Source organism: Ambystoma mexicanum, chromosome 6q, assembly GCF_040938575.1.
Source record: "Ambystoma mexicanum isolate Mex_15411 chromosome 6q, UKY_AmexF1_1, whole genome shotgun sequence".
Lineage (NCBI taxonomy): Eukaryota > Metazoa > Chordata > Amphibia > Caudata > Ambystomatidae > Ambystoma > Ambystoma mexicanum.
In genome coordinates, this window is record NC_090937.1 from 1,178,084,150 (window position 1) to 1,178,101,873 (window position 17,724).

Sequence of the window (17,724 nt, forward strand, 5' to 3'; positions counted from 1 at the left end):
TTAATACTCACGTGCCATTACTCCTTTCCACATCTAACCCAGTGGGTATTCCGGCACCCTGCAGCCGCTCCGAACTCGTACCTGCAAAATAAAAGACAGTTAGAGCGCATCGTGAAGCAGGCAACAAGCGCTTACTTACGTGCTTCCAGGCGCTTCTATTCATCACACGGGCTCCATCTTCAACTCACTTCAGCCCGTCATCCGCCATCGCAGGAACCCTGCAAAACAAGAAACATCATTACTAAAGACTTTAAAGACATTAGAATTACTCGAAACTTACCGTTCGTGCAGTAAACGACAGACAGCAGTCCTCTGAAGTCAAGAGGCCTGCTCCCCTTATCCAGTGAAGAAACTGGTTACAGCACCCTGCCCCGAGGCAGATGGAGAGCACGGCGTTCACTTACCTAAGGTGAGAGCGTTAACCTTTGGGGTTCTACAGGAGAAGAGAAAGGGAAGAAGAGAGAGACATTCAATAACCCAGTTCCTTAATCCCATATTTTCTATCTGCAGACATCTTACCCTTCAAGTCAGACATACAGTGCACAGAGGTCCAGCCCAAAGAGCCAGCCGTGTGTTACACATCACCTTTGATGATACGGTATACGCCCAGTCAAGACCGGCGCCTCTATGGGAATAAGGTGAGCGTTACAGGCGCTCCAGGCCTAGGCTTCGCGGTTAGGGATCGATGGGCTCTCTCCACCGCGAATTGCAGGGAGAGTTTTGGCGAGTCCAGAAAAGTTAGGAGAATGCGTTCCGCATATTCTTCCATGGGCTCCTTGACAATGTCCTCGGGCACACCAACTATGCGTAGGTTATTACGCCTAGAGCGAGATTCTAGATCGGCATTCTTTTTATCCACTGCTAGTACCCGATTGGATAGCGAGGAGACTGTGGCCCGCAGGGATCTGAGGTCGTCCTCGGCGGCACCCACCCTCGTTTCCACCTCGGCAACCAGCTATCTGTCTTCTCAATGTGAGCCTTTATGGACAAGATGGTGCCGTTCATGTCATCGAGTTTGGTGTGCAGGGTGGTGAATCCTTCTCGGATATATTCCAACATCTTCTGCGAGTCGTCGGAGGACGATGGGGCCGACGCGGCGGGTGCGTCCTCCAGTGTCTCAGCAGTTGGCTTAGACAGGGTTTTTGCGAACATTGTCAGAGAGCTCTGTTTTTTCCCACCACCAGCTCCTTTGGGCATGGTTTTAGCTAAGGAGAGTCCTAGGGAGTGGGAATGCGTGGGTGGTAAGGAGTGCCGGGGTTCTGTTCCAACGTAACGTACAACAGGATGTCCAACAATGAGTTGCTCGGATCTCTCACATAGCCACACAGAATTCCCCAGAGGGGGTTATGGTCTCGGAGATATTGAAAGCCGGTGAAGGTGCCACAGCAAGGCAATGTCCACACACCAACTCTCAGTGGGTTCACACCAGCCGCTGGCCCCACAGGCCCTGTTAGACCGCACCCGCGGCAGTGGCGGCGGGGGACCACCCAGATGGAATGTCACGACAACCACAACCACCAACAGCCGCGCACCCAGGGCACAGGCGTGTGCAGGGCGGGCACCGGGGGCCAGTGTCAAAACAGTGCTGACAGACGTGAGTAGTTGAGGCAGGAATGTGTAATGGACGGCTGGAACTTGGAGCCCCCTAGTGCAAGGTGGCCAGCCACTGGCTTCAGTTAGTGTTGGGGGGGTGGGAGTTTCACCCAGCCACAATGAAAGGCTGTTCAGGCCGCCGCGGGAGCCGCCATTTGAGTCTTTGGTGTCTTTTAGGTGTTTATGATCCCCAAGGTCCGCCACCCCAGCATCAGGTCACGGAAGAGATCTCCACGGCTCCCAAGTGGACGGGGGACCGCTGCATCAAGGGCGCGCCCACCCCGCAGGGGGCTGGGAACCAGCGCTCCGATATGGGCTCCTCAGCGGTGCAGCAGCCGTCCAGCCGCGCACAAGCCCCTGCGCCATGTGCGCACGGCGGGATGTCCGTGGGTGGTAGGGTCAAGTTTAGGCGAGGGGCCCGCAGTTGTCTGGGCGCACCCACCAGCCAGTGTCCGGGCTCCCAGTCCAGCCCTGTTCGGGGGGGCCTCCAGAGCGCCTCCGGCTGCAAGATGGTCATCAGGTATGCGACCGGTGCAGGGGCGCCCCTCCTCCTCGCGGCCAGCAGCGCCACAGCCCACAGTAGTCTGCCAGAACGCCCCTCCTGGAGCCGTCGCTCAGGGACGGGCAGACGGGTCCCACGCAGGTTCTTCATGAGGCCTCAGCGCCGCAACCACAGGGTTTTGGGCCCCGAACGTCGGCAGAAATAAGCTGTGCTGGTCCGCCCACAGGAGGTAGAAAAATTAGAGGGATTCGCTGCAGGAGAATGGTTATTTTCGTGAAAAGGATGTTCCCCGTCCAGAGCTCAGCACTTAAGCAGCCATTTCTTGCAAGCGCAACAGCGCCCCCCATGTGCCAGTCTTTCTGTGATGTTCTTACCTGCAAGTACCTAAGCTCAAGTCAAACTTGAAAGTCACAGAGAGGCAATCCAACCACAGATCAACCCGGAAAGTAGCATGTAAACCGTTGAAATAGTTTAAGTTGATAGAAGCTTACCCCCTCCTCTGCAAAAAATGCAAATGTTATCCGGGTTACAGTTGGCAAGTTCCACCCACTTTCGAACACTACAAACACTTGCGCACACTTTGCTCCGCTTTGCAGAGGTTTTATAAAGCCAAGGACCTTAAAGCAGCAGTACCACAATTGAGAGCAGCCACAGAGAAACGACCATCTTCTTCCTGGTTTGTCAACAAATAATAGCAAGTACCTGTACACGCAAAACACTTGCGCACATAGAGGGGAACAATCTGCGGAGAATGGTAGAGCTATACCCTCAGAAAACGAGTGGAAAATACAGAGTACGACGATCCGGAACAATTAAAAGGAATTGTGTATTTAAAGGGAGATGCAGGGGAAGACCAATCTCCTTGAAATTGTGAAATAAAGAGCACCATATGTGTAAAGGAAACTCGTGGAAGATTGTGAACACTTAAAGCATTTAAGGTGGAAGGACTACAAGGGAAAAGAGAATTTTTTCCTTAAAAAGTCTAAAGGCAGAAAGAAAGATAGAGAAGCTCAAGGGAGAAGTTGTTCTCGTGGAACTTGTAAAGCAAAGCCTTAAAAAGGGAAGAGAGACCTGGGGAAGGAGCCCCACTTTTGTTGAATAGTGAAACTTTGTGGAACTTTATCCAGAGGCACCGGATAGATACAGAAGGATAAGAAGAAACATAGGGGAAGGGAAAGATATCTTTTCCTGGTGGAACTTTGTTTCTTTCTTTTCTGCACCTTAAACTTTATATTTTTGGAACTCTGAAAGAACCTACAACTACATAGTCTATAGAAATCCCTTTGTGCACATTATATTAAGTTTAGGGTGTAAGGGCCAGATTACGGTTTTCGGACACAGGACAGAGGACACCCTTTTGTGTAACATCCTGACACAGAAGTTCCTTAGTTTTGTTAAGGCAGGGAAACCCCTCTTAGGATTAGGGATAGATAGGATTTTCCCCAACCCTCTTATTGTTTTGAGAAATAAAAGTCTACAGCAAACGTCAGTCTTACTCTTGATCCCTTACAGATGTTTTGAGTAATCTTCTCGGTTGAAACTTAAACAAAGTGCAAGTCTCTGTCTCTCAGTCAAGACACACTAAGCTAGAGCATAAAGACTTTCCAAAGGATGGCCACCTGAAAGTTGAAAACCTATTTTCTCTAACTTAACTAATCGGCTACCCTTATCTATGCAGAAGAATGGTACAAAGGATGGCTCAAAACAAACATCAAAACCTAATCTTCAAAACTCCAGCCCTAGCATAACACAAAGAACACTTTTTCAGGGTAGTCTCTTGGGACCGGTTCTCACTGTCTGGTCATGCCTTTCGCAGCTCAGTTTATCTGGCTTTCACAAGAATTCACACTTGATGCAGATGTCTGGGTCCTTTGCCTTTGATTCCACTGCACCTTTTGGTCGCGGTTGGCTAGCTTCTTGTCTCAAGCTTAATCAGCGTTCACTCCCTTGGCTTTTACCGCCTCTGTGGTTTCATCTGATCTTCAGGGTAGATATGATACCAATCGGGTTTGCCTCCAGGCATCTGGATTGGCTCTTTATTGTTTGCTGGTCCCCTCGGGACTTAAGTGTGCAGTGCTGATTTCTCTAGCAGGTCCCACCGGGACCTTCGGTTCACCTCTTACATTCTCGTCTGGCCTGGCTTTCTTATCTGGGTCCTTTGGGTTGCCGGTCAAAGGGCCATGTTAGTGGATGCCCTTCAATATCTTAGAATAGGGCGTTTTTGTGAAAAAGCGTGACCAGCCACAGTAGCAGAAAGAGATTTTCAGGTTCCCCCAGATTTATAGTGTATCACATTCCATCCAGGCGCTACATTTTTCCACCAGACTACTCTCGTATGACTTTGTCCTTCCTTTTGGTTCACCCCTTTAAGCAAGGAAGTGAGAGCAGGCTACTCCTGAGCTACCTTCAGCACGGCCGCCAAATAATTTTTATCCAGCAACAAGGAAGTGTACACAGACTTGTCTCCTTACTCTGGGTTTCTCTACTGTTCCGAGATTTTACACCTCCTTGTATCCCCCTTTGGGAAAAGCCTCGTCCCTGCCTAGTATTTTCACTGGTGCCCTGTAATTTGGGTTTTTTTGCCTTTTGTAGTTGGGTGATTTGTAATCGTTCTCTAATAATCCAAATTATAGAGTACTTGTCTGTTTTAGGTGCTTGGCTCTTGCTTTGATCAGGCTGTCTTCCGGTGCACAGGAAGGCTTTAAAGGTCAGAGGGGTTATCAGCATCATCTTGGAATTGCACCCAGTTTGGTAAGTGAGGCTGCATGTCTCTCCTCCACAGATGGCCTTTGTCTGGCAACTCTGAGATGGGAAATGCTCCACACAGTTCACCCAGGACGTCTCCTGGCTGTGCTCCTCCAGATAATTCTCATCTTCTATTTCTTCGCGTCAGATGGTCAGCGTGGGTTTGTGAACCGAGGGAATTACAAACTACTTGTTCCCACTACTGATCTCCTACTTCTCAGGATTAGTCCATGCCATCTCAGACCCATGCCATCTCACAACCTGCTGTTTCCACTATGGGGATGGCACATCTTGTTGTGACCGGGCCCACCACATGCCTAGTGCTCTTCTGCTTCCTCTGAAGGCATTTTGAAGATGAAGTAGACACAGACAGCAGGTTCAAGTTTTAAATTACAAAGTTTTATTAACTTAAATGTCAGGATGGTGTAAGGTTTAGCTTGCCCTATGCTAAGGAGGGATTTCCCTACCTAAAGAAAACTAAGGATAGTATGCGTCAGGAAGTCCAAATCAAAAGCCAGTCTGTGTCCAAATATGCTTGTCCTCACAACTAACTGCATACAAAGTTTAAGGATGTCAGCATCAAAATAAATAGTGTTCAAAATAAAGTTCTGAATGTCTTCCAGCTCTTGGCTTGCAATCAGCGTCCCCTTCTCCAAGTTCAAAACAGCTCACAAAGTATCGCGATTCCTTTCCCAGAGAGTTCAAATCTTCCAGCTCTTCAAAAACAACACAATTCCTTGGGGCACTTCCCAACTCTCTTATCAGTACTTTTCACTGGTTCACAAAAATAAGTGTTTCTTGTCTTCCAAATCAATTAAGCGACTGTTGCATAACACAAGCTTCTTTATAGTTACTTTCATTTACTTTTTCCAAAAAGGGGGCACTTGGTCTAGGCACAGTTGTCAGGCCACACGGTCCACCCATTACAGATCACGCAACCAATACCCCTTCTTATCTGCTTTTCATCAACACATATTCACTGCTTTCCTCTGACAGTGAAATTTCTTCCTTTCATCAGGATTATACTCTTCCAACAATTTACCATGGCTTAATTGGCCACGATTCCCTTTGTTACACTTTCCGTACTCTTCAGGCTCTTGCCAATACAGGTTCCCTCTTAACCTGCAGTTCCTTCTACACTTTGAGCTTGTGTCAATGCTCGTCTCCTCTCATACCCTTCTTGGGACTCTATTGGCTTTGCCAATGCTTGTATCTCAAATAATTCATTCTGTGGCATTTGTGCTTGTAACACCTTGCTTTCATTCTATTCAGACATGCTCATAATTTGCTTTTGATTTGTGCGGCATTCAGAAATTCTTATAATGTCTGTCCGTTCATTTGGCATGCTTTAACTGCTAAATTTGATCTTGATTGCATCTTTGAACAAAATGGACATTTCTTACTAGGTACCTTGGTTCTACTTCCAAACATGTGTAATTGCAGATAGTGTTTTACTCAGGGCAGAACTGCCCCACCGGGACATCCCCCGGTAGTCCTCTGGCCTGCAGGGCCTCTTTGGAGTGGATGGATACACACAACAGCACATCGCGTGATTTCGCATCCGCCTGGGTGGTTTGTGTTGAATTGGCTGCCTGCAGTGCCGGCTGCCACCACCAACCGAGGCAGGCGCTGACAAATTATTTTTTTCTTCTTCCCAGCAGCGCTGCGCCCGTGCCTGTGCATGAGGGCCTCCTGTGCCGGGCACCACACTGGATTGAAACCGCTTGTGCCAGTACACACATCGGCAGCGCAGCGGCAGGTCAGCAGGGCCTGCAGCTGGCCCTGGCTGCGTGAGGACTTGGCAAGATCGATCATGTCGATTGTCGGATCGCCTAAGGTAAGCGAGATGCTGATGCGATATCACTTCATGAAGGAACTTTTGATTCGCAGGACAATGGATACACAGCTCACTTTCAAGATGAAGTTTAGCTTGAAGATACACAAGGTGCTGGAGCGGCCGCTCTAAAGGTAGTTCAGAGGCCATATTACAGAAACCTCTCAGCAGTGCAATGACAATAAGCACTAGTGCAAACATTGCCGTAGTGCAAACATCATATTCTCCTACCGCATGTTTGCAGCAAGGACATATTTACCTAGTCGTTTCCTCTGGTGCAAAAATGCATCGAAGCAGGGGAGTTGCTAGGTCTGGAAAAGACCCGGGGCTACGCTGATGTCGGAACTGTTGGGACTGGGGGCTAGCTAGTCTTTTGGCTGTAGCTCCTGAGATTCTATCCGGGGCTACAACCAAAAGATCAGGGGCTATAGCCCCCTTAGCCCCCCCCCCCCTAGCAACGCCCCTGCATCGAAGGAATGTTTTTTGCACTAGGGTGCAACGTTTCTGAAATACCACACCATATGTTGCTGGCGCGTTCCGCTTCTGGCAATGGCTCATGAATTAGGCCGGGAAAGAGCCAAAGTCTCCCAAATCTTCGTATTCAGTAACACTTTATATCATATCAAACGAAAGCCCAAAGGTCATTGGAGTTCATAGTTCACAAGCCCTGAAGCCGTAAATAAATGATATGCTGTACTAAAGGTCACAGCTGCACCTCCACATCCCACTCACTGCATAGAACAGAAGACACACGTTCATTGGCATATCTTGTTACGTCTGATGGGTTCAATACACCCCTTGCGGGGGACCCTCGTGACTGCTTCTCTACAGCCTTCAACCGCCCCTCCTGGAGTTTCCCTGCCATTAGCACAGGGAACGTGCTTACAAGCAAAAAGAGAAAGCAATATGGCTTTTTAAATCACTCTTTCTGAAATGTGTGCTGCAAAAATGCACCATTTCAACACATTATTTTCAAAACATTTCTCCAAGGCAACCCTCCCTTGGAATCACTTTAAATTGGTTGGGCTCACTTGCTAAACTCGTTCGTGCCATTTCGGAGAAAATATGTACGCCCATCTACTTTGACACTTCACCAGCCGCAGCTGAATAATAATAATAACAAGCATTGGCCATGCCAACAGTTAGGGCTTTTGTAGTAAGCATTGCCAGTCACTGCAGTGGTGTTATTACCCAGCCATGTATGGTAGCAGGTGCAAAATGGTGCAAGGGCATTTTATAGCAGTGCCTGGCAAATGCCCAATACTAACAGAAGCCAAAACCGCTGGGTTTGCCAATGCTTGTTTTTAACAAGACTACAGTGAAGGACCTCATATCGAGTGCTTATAAATCGAGTGGCTGAAGGTAAAACTGGTTAAGAAATGTGTATTACACCAGTAGCACTTACAACTCCAATTAAGTCATTAACTCTCCGAAGACTGCTTTGAAAAAACCCTAACAGGCACTTCCAGTGCAAAGTTTGATGACAAGGCTTGATTAAAGCGAGCTCGAAGAGTTCCCATGAGGAGTTGTTTTGGGTGGAGAGGGGTAGGAACTGGGTGGCAATGGCCGTAGGGATTGGCATAGCCATGGGCAGTCACTGGGTGGGCAAATAACCGAACAACACCTATATGCCCTGTGCCCCTCCGCATATGCCATTTCTCCCTATCTGTACTCCAATGCAATAGTTTCAGCTTTATAAAAGCTCACACTAAAAATGATAATAGTAAAATAATACTAATAATAATAATAATATTAGTATCAGGAATGAATATGCAGCTAAATGTGAGAATTTTCCCGTTTCTGCTGCAGTGATAGCCGCGTGTGTGTTTGTGTTTTATACAGCTGTTTACGTTATGTCCTTTGACCTTTCTGTAAAGCCTGTGATGCTGTTGCTGCAAGGTCAGCAGGGATTTTTTAATGCCATTTATCTCATCTTTCCTTTGAGTTGTTTTTAGAGTTTCCTTAACCTTTGCTGCCAAATGACATTATGAGGTAGTGTGAAATGTATGACCAGGAACACGAACATGTAGGTGGCAAAAATACGAATGAACACAGAGGTCTTTCATAAAGCATGTCATGGTAGTTTCGTTCATGCTTGTCCTGATGCAGCGTTTTTACCACTGACGTATAAATAACAATTGCAAGCTATGTGAATTCATCTGATTGGAGGAACGCTAGCGACGCCACAGGTGGTTATCTCGGACTAAACAGGGGAAACACAGATTCCCCCCAAAGCAGCATGCATGCTTTTTCTCAAAGTCTTGCTTAAGGAGCGTGCTCACCCCATTGTAATCCTCTGAAGATCCCAATGCACAAAAGCATTTTGTTTTGAAATATTTGTGTCATTATTTCTCCTATGATAAGGAGCATTGGAATTTGTGTGCCTCCAGACCAGGGGTGGGCTGGCCTATGGGGAACTCTGGAAATTTCCTGGTGGGCCTCTACACTCTGGACCTTTTTTTGTGTGGTAACCTATTTTATTTGAGGTTTTTTTCTCATAGGAACATTTTTGGGCTTGCTGAAAATATGTAACATGGGGCCACTTTGAACATTTTTTCCAGGGCCTGTTTTGGTTCCGAGTCCACCCCTGGTTTTACTGTCTTTAAGAACGCAAGGTTGTGCTTTGTTTCCATCCTAATTCAAGGCACTAAAACTACATCTCCCTACTCTGCCTGCACTGCAATAGCAATCTGACCTTTTCCGGTCCCAACTGGCCTAAAAGGGTGGCGCCTACATTATGCCTGTTCGGGCTTCAGCCGCATGCATCGCTCCACTCTTTTAGAGGATATAGCCACCTTAAACACAAATATCTTAGTACTTTTGCTTCTCGAATGGCGTTTCATGTTCATTATTATACTTGTCTCTTGAAGAATGATGGGAAATGTTACCACTCTTCCCAGAGATAGAGTGTTAAAACCTAATGGGTGTGAGGAACTTAATTCTGACACCCTCAACTGCCCATCAAACAATATTCTGTAATAACTGATGTTTTTACCCCCTGACTGTGCTCTAATTATTGCCAGAACAGCTGTCAGTAATGTCCATCCTCTAGTTGATCTTATAGGGAACTATAATATTGTTATACAGTTCTTAACAAAATTGGTTTACTGAGGACTGTGGTGCAGCTTTATCAATATTGGTCACTTCCGACTATGCAATACATATGATCAATAGAAATAGTAATATATCGGAATGACTTCAGAATCTCACTATGCTCCATCGAGCTCGATGTGATTGATACTGTATGCATATTGTGCAATTTTACTGTAAATAGGGATCTTACTATTAGTATTCTCTTCTGCTACCACCCCAGGGCTTGAGACGAAGTTTCGCATCAGCTTCTCACAGTTCCTATCCTCCTGGGGGCTGGACAAATGCCATCTTTTAATTCTTGAAGATTTTAACCTCTGGTTAGATTGCCTAACTAGACCTGATAATTTAAAATCCCTGGACCTAATTTCTTTTCAAGAAATTTCATTTTTTACATCCACTGCTACTCTTAGAAGGGACACTGATTAGACCAAATTATGCACCCGAAATGTAAAGTTACTCTTTATAGAAATCTGCCCCGTTTCATGGTCCGACCATTTTTTCTCGAAGTATTCCATTTACAGACCTTAACGCAGACACCCAGTCAACTAGTTAAATATTCCAGGGACCCCAGGAAACTAAAGTCTTTACAAGTGAGGACTCTGTTCCTCAAATTAGACATTTCATGTAATTTCTCTACAACCTGATGTATGGTGTCAGCTGGAAACTTTCACAAATTCAGTTGCACCCCTTTTGGAAGGTCATACCGAGAAAGGAAACACCCTCCTGGTTTATGCTAGAGCTTCCTCCGCTCTACCATAACTGCAGGCATGCAGAAAAGTTCTGGAGCAAATCCTACATGGATGCTGCCATGAGAAGGGACAAATCTACCGACAAACAAGATATTTATGATGGAAAAAAGCATTTATTGTCATTAATATCTCTCAAACTAGATTTCATTGTCCTCTGCATGCCACAAGGATCATCAACCTTCCACAGAAACGCTGACCCTTTTAATGCTGTTTTTATACCTTGGATCCTCTGCTCATGAATTTTTGTAAGCTTACCGACCCCTCAAACTCATAAAGTCATCTAATTTAAAGTCAAACAAGTAGAGTATCAACTTGCTAATAGCATTCCATCCTCCTAATAGTCTTATTTATCTTCTCCCGGCAATAGCCAATCAAAGGCATGCTGAAGCACTTGGCCCCTATATTACTGCATTCAGTAGTTGTCCCGACTGTCTTAAATATATGATCAACATCACTCTCCTAAATAAGCCTTCGCTGGATCGTGGAATTGTTAATAGCTTTAGACCCATATGCTAGGCTTCCCTGGCTCATCAAAATTCTAGAGAAAGCAGTAACTGATTAATTCCAGGTACATCCAGAGCAAACTAACATCTTGGATGTAAACCAATCTGGCACCCCCCCTGGTCACAGGACTTAGACACCACTTATATGTCTGGAGCAGTATTCTTTCCGACGCAAATAATGGCTCATGTTGATTCTGATCTTGTTGAACTTCTCAGAAGGGTTTGAAACTATTAACCACAATCTGGCACTGTAACGTTAAAGTTCTGTTGGTACAATTTACAGGCACCACTTTGGAATGGCATTGTACCTTTTTGGTCATCTGCCATCTAAGGGTAAATATTGGTCAACTATTCACTTTGTCTGTGGTAGTGAAGCGTGGAGGTTCTTGAAGCTCTCCCCTCTTTTATTGAATGTATCTCTATGCCCTCTTATTGATCTTCTGGATGCTTCTGCACTTAAGTATCATGCCTATGCTGATGACATGTTTATTTTATTGTGTCTACAAACATCAGGAAGTGTTCTCCTCTTTATCTTATGGACTCAAAAATGTTGGCAATTGGATCAGGTACAGCAAAAAAGAAAGTTTATGCTTCTAAACCAGAGGTTTGTCTATTACGGCTCACACACCTGATGTGTAACCCTGCCAATCCTGCTGATGAGCCTATGGTTTATGGTCAAGTTATCCCCTATGCAGAATGTGTGAGAAAATTGGGAACATATTCAGAATCTGATATGAGTATGAACTATCACACTCTTTAGAGTACATTTTATCAACTTTGTACCAATGAACTCTAAAATGGATTATTGCAGTCCTTCTATATCGGCAGCCATCACATCGATTTGGTGTCTTAACAGAGGCCTGAACCCTATTATTCAACTTATTTTTGGACTTAGAAAGTTTGTCTCAATTAGCCCACTCCGGTTTGCTCTAACATTGGCTTTCAGTCCAGGCCTGCATTTTGCTAAACAACTGCTGCCTTACCTATTTCTGTACATGGACTGACCCTTCCTCATCTCATGGACAAAATTGAGACCTATCTTATGACAAGATCCATCAGATGCTCCAACCAATTACGTCTGACTTTGCCACCTTCTAAAGCAATGGTTTGGGAATCGAAGATTTACAGTCCAGGCACCAATATAATGGAATGCCCTTCCTTTGGAGTCTGGGCAATGACTAATTTGACAACACTTATATGAGCTATTAAAGCCTTATTCTTTGAATAAATGGTCAATTCTTCAACTGATGCTCCATTATTAATCACCGCCTAGAAACCATACAGTTTGCGGAGTTTGCTTTAGAAATAATTTAATCAATCAATCAATAAGTACATCCAACACGTTCCATTTCTAATTAACTTTTTCTTCAGAGTCTGCGGCACGGCACCTTGTGATACTCTCGGCCTGCCAGTTACCAACCCCTTTCTGTTCTCTATTCCTCTACCCAACCTGCAACTCCTCCAACAAACCCCGGCCACTGGTGTTGCAGCTCTTGCTTTCAATTCCTACCAGATGCATGCAAGGGAAACAATGTAATCTTCTCATCGTTCTGTGGAGAAAACTCTGATTATTACAGGGGTTAAATGACCAACATGAATAATAAATTAATATGATTTCACCAAGGAATATCAATTCTGAATGTGTCTCGATTGAGGAAATATGGAACATGATTCATAGATCATTCTATAGTTGAAGAAAGAGACAACTCAGCAGAATAAATGACAACTGAATGAAAGAAGGAAAGACAAAGAAAAGTGTAACCAATATTTATGGCACATAACCATATCTGCACTGTTTACCTGTGCCCACTCATTGATTTGTGGATCATAGGCCTCTACTGTATTAAGATAGGCTTGTCCATCATATCCTCCAACTGCATAAAGCTTGTCACCTAGAAGGCACACTCCTACTGCGTCTCTGCTAATGCTCATAGACGCCACAGCAGTCCACATGTCTGTTTTAGGGTCATACCTGTAAAAAAAACAAATGATTTTGATTGTTAAAATTATGAAGAGAGGTTTCATTTCTTTCAAGGTTCAGAAGTCAGTGGCCCAGAATATGTTAGAAGTAGGTTATCCAGTGCTTAATTTGTAAATAAATAAGTGCCAGCGTCCACATATGTTCTAGCATATCTCTGGCATGTAGGGGCGGCAGCTCGCAACCCACTACTGCTCCCCACAAGGTCAGCATATTGGGGTTGCAGTGGCAACTACGACCATCTCAGTGGGTGTGATGTGTGCACCAGCATTGGAAGATATGCGATGTATAAATACCTATCAAAATAACATACAACAGTGGTTGTGTCTTGAAATCAGACATAAAATGCTTAACTGTTTATTTGAACACATTTTCCTCTGATTCTGGTGGTTGCAAGTGGAATATTTAAGCCGTTTAGCCACAGAAAACAGAGCAAAAGTGCTTTCTTGATGTAGTTAGGCGATAGGCAAATGCAGTCAAAATCATTACAGAACTCTTTAAATTGACTCTCAAACAAACACTGTATAAGTCGGCATTCTGCACAGAACTCATTCTCGGAAGTGTTTTTTTTCCTGTGCTTGTCTCTTTTGCAGTTCTCTTAGCTGGTGACTGTCCTATGCTGGTCCTTTCTGTGCCGGTTGCTCCTCTGCGCCAGCAATGGCAACTGTGCGGCTCCAACTGCAGTCCTGTACTAGTGTGTGGGTTAGTTGTTAGGCACACACTTGTGTATTGGGTCACCCCATGCTAGCTGAATACCGGAAGAGAAGAGGAAAGTGCCCAGCTTAACAAGGTCATTCATGTGCTTGCTGTGTGCCACCAACTGCAAAGGTGAAAAAAAGCCAAAGTCATATATATAATCCACCATTACATAGATGTAACCCTCGTTCAGATGCTTGTATCTGTTTAGATTCACATGCTTTTGTTTAGATTCACATGCTTTGCATAGGCCGCCATCTTGTGGTTCGTGTGGAGCATTACGTGATTTCTTTCGATTTCAAAAACAGGACGTCTTGGAGGAGCCCGAGAAACTCAGAAAGAAAAATCGCAGCATTTTCAAACACAACCGCATTGTGTTTCTGCCTGCCGTGGCTATCACTTTGGGTCTCTGGTGCTCCCCCAGGAGAGCACCGGAGACCCAAAGTGAAAGCAAAGGCAGGCAGAAACACAACACGGTTGTGTTTACATGCCGCTGTGTTTCTGCCTAAATCTGCTTTCCCATTTGGGGCTTTAGGGCTCCCCACGGGGAGCCCCAAATGGGAAAGCAGATTTAGGCAGAAACACAACGCGGTTGTGTTTGAAAACGCTGCGGTTTTTCTTTCTAAGTTTCTTAGGCTCGGAGGAGCCTGAGAAACTTAGATAGAAAAACCGCAGCGTTTTCAAACACAATAACGTTGTATTTATGTTTGCGGTCGCTTCAAAAGCGACCGCAAACATAAATACAACGTTTTTAAAGCTGCGGTTTTATTTCTACGTTTTCCGGGCTCCTCCAGCCTGGAAAACTTAGAAAAAAACCCACAGCTAGTGCTTATTTAAAAAAATTAATAAATAGCACTTACCGAGATGCAGCTGCAGCTTTTCTGCCTGTAGTCTCCGTCCTCCTTGTCCCGGCACCAATGAAGGAAAAGCCACCCACTGGTAGCTTTTGTTTACTACAGCTGGCTGGCTTTTCCTTCATTAGTGCTGCAAAAGCCAGCACAGACGGGCAGTCATTTCACAAAATGGATGCGCCGATGTGCTTGCTTTTTCAATTTTTGAGCTTGAATTGCTCAAAATTTTACATAGGGACTTTGAAAAAAAAAAATGCCAATCGTTTTTATTTTTATGTTGCCTATCTATTTTTGAAATAAAAAATTTTGGGCGAACCATTCCTTTAATACTATCCCTGTTGTGACGTGTACAGTACACATGATCCATCACGCGGCAAGGTCATCCGATTGTTATTTTTATTGTCCTGAGGTTTCCTGAGTGAGTCATAAGATATGAGTCATAAGGTGGTGCAGTTGTGGAACCTATGTTTGTGTTGACCATCACCCCTTAAGAGGGGAGGCAGGGTGGACTTGTGAATCTAAGCGGATACAAGCATCAGAAAGACGATTACAGGTATGTAATGTTGGTCTTCTGAGGTTTGTGAATCTGATTAGAATCACATGATTTGCATAGACTAGCAAGCGGTACAAGATGATGCTGGTGGGGTGACTGAAGGTACAGAAACAAAACATGTTTTAGCACTGCTTGTCCCACCTGAAAATCACTTCTAGATTGTGTATCAACACAATAGTGTTCAGTGAAATTATGAACTGAACTCCATGTAGTTGCCTTATAGATGGCTTCCAGTGGTAGGTTAGCAATAAAAGCCAAGGTAGCTCCTGTGCTACATGTAGAGTGCGTTCTAGGCGTGAAAGGTAGTGATTTATTCGCTAAAGTGTAGCAAAGTTGTATACACTTTACAATCCATCTAGCAATGGTTGCTCTAGAGACAGGATCCACTTCTCTTCCACTTGCTAGGGATACAAAGAATTAATCAGTTTTCCTGAGTGGTTTTGTTTCATTAAGGTAGTAAATGACTGACCTATGAACATCTAATGTGTTTCAAGTACTCTTTTTTTCAGAGTTTTGTGGGTTTGGAAAAAAAGGCAGAGTCTGGCAGAGTCTGAGGTGTGAAGGGAGTGGAGTCTGTTCTCCTGGCTGCTGCTGTAACTCTACAGTGTTTATCCTGCTGGGCGTGACTCTCTACAAGACCTGTTTCCCCCGGCGGAGCGGGCGCAGAGTCTGGCAGAGTCCGAGGAAGTCCGTGGAGTACTGGACTGGGGTGCGCCCTCCTCCTCAGACTCGCCATTTGCCCTTGCTGGACTTTCATCATTTCTGTGTTCTATTTTGCTCTCCTTGTGGATCTTTGCGCTTGGCTGCCTGCGGCGTGTGTCTTTGCCTGCAGTCCGCGCAGTTAGTGGAACCATGCGCGCTACTATGAAGCAAGCAGCGTTTTCAAAAATGCGTGCTCGGCGAAAACTGGAAGCTGCATCACTCGGATCTCATGACATTGATTCTGAGTGACTTTCACCGCCGGGTGCTCGTTTGCTACCACCGTTGACCCAAGTAAGTGACAGTATGGCATGTATGTTGAACGCCGCAAAAGGAAACAATAACATGCAGAAAGTGTCTGGTGCTGCTGACTCTAACATTGTAAAGGTGGTGTGCCCTCACACGGCGGATGGAAGAGCCGACGTGTATGTGCGCGTGGCTCCTTTGCTGAGAACCGACTCTGATGTTTTAGTGAGTTGACCAACCATGCTTATGCCTCCCACCCAAGAGGTTATCCCTCTACGTGAGTTAGTGTGGCGTGCCCTAAATACCTACACCCACTTAACACCTACTAATGACGACCTGAGTACTTCACAAGACCCAGCAGTTGGGGTTGATGTGGTTGAAATGGAGGAAGCGAGAGGCCGTGTGCCGAGAGGTCCTGGTGTTTGTTTGGGGGGGGAAGGGCAGTTGTGTGAACTTGGGGTCCCCCAATCCTCACTTCTTCAGTGCACTTGAAAAACTAGTCTCCTCTCCATTGCCTAGCTTGGACGGTGTGTTTTCCTCTGAGGATATGTATAATGTGTTTTGCCCCTCGTGCCACGACGGGGATTTAAGGAGGCTTGCAATGTCGGGCACTACTTGCATTCAGCCGCTTATCAAGACATCTGCTCACAAAGTGCCCCGTGTTCAAGAAAATAGAAGAAACTCATTAGACGTCGTAAATAAAGTCCTGCATGATCTTACTCAACTGAATAAAGAAAGAATAAATTCCAATTCAAATAAAACCGTTGCCACTGTGTTGGAGTACTCTACTGTAAATGCTGCGGCCACAAACTTTGTAGCACAAAAGTTACAACAAACGAAAGCTGCTGATGCAACGAACTTCCCCAAACGCAGAAGAGTTCAGTCGAGCATCTCTCCCAATATTAGATGCTCAAAGAGAAAGAAAAGCAAAATGATGCATATAACGCCTAAAGTGCAGCCAAACCCTGCAAGTGAAGAAACGTCGCAAGGCAAAAACGTGTTTGTAGCCTCATCGGATTCATCTTCCTCCGATTCCTCCATAATGGAGCGACCGTTCCCAAAAGTCAGACAGTCGACTTATCATCAGAGACGACGTATCCGACATGAAGCGTCGCATGACGATGCTGCGAGATATGCCCAATTCATGAAAGAGTTACAATCAATTATCATGTCCTCCATGATGATTTCAATGGCACCTTTTACTAAAATGTATGAACATCTCAACGAAAACATTAAAGATCTCTCAACTATGGTCTCCTCCATGAATACTAAAATTGTGTCTTTTGTAAATGTACAGAGTACCCATAAGGAGGTCCTTTATGGGATGCACAAGAAGATCGATTGGGCCTTAGACACATTGGCGGATTCCACCAAAAACGGCAACTTGGATAAAAAACTGCTAGCTGAGGTGGCGAAAGAAGCCTTAAATTTATTCCAACAAAAAAATTAGGAGAACCCCTCAGGTGTTAAACGAAGTCATGCTGGAGGCCAATCTCCTCCACTCTGTGAGCAAACCATGCTCGTTAACACAACCACGCCATCCATTCTATCGGATATAGAGCTGGTGAAGCTAGGGATGAGCAATACGAAAGAAGGCCCCAATACAGCCTCTGTGAGACCAGAGTCCTCACTTGTGGACGAGGTGTCAGTTACCCAAAGCATGATATTGCCAGCTGTTTCAC

General features: G+C 45.2%; 1 protein-coding gene across 4 annotated transcripts in view; it reads right to left on the minus strand.

Moving 5' to 3' along the window:
- The window catches only part of KLHL5 (kelch like family member 5), a 1,021,700-nt gene that overhangs the window by 99,319 nt on the left and 904,657 nt on the right, over nucleotides 1–17,724 (minus strand). For all 4 annotated transcript variants that reach the window (XM_069631792.1, XM_069631790.1, XM_069631791.1 and 1 more), the window contains one exon: nucleotides 12,820–12,991. In XM_069631792.1, the coding sequence (XP_069487893.1) occupies nucleotides 12,820–12,991 (172 nt within the window). The remainder of the gene's footprint in view (nucleotides 1–12,819; nucleotides 12,992–17,724) is intronic.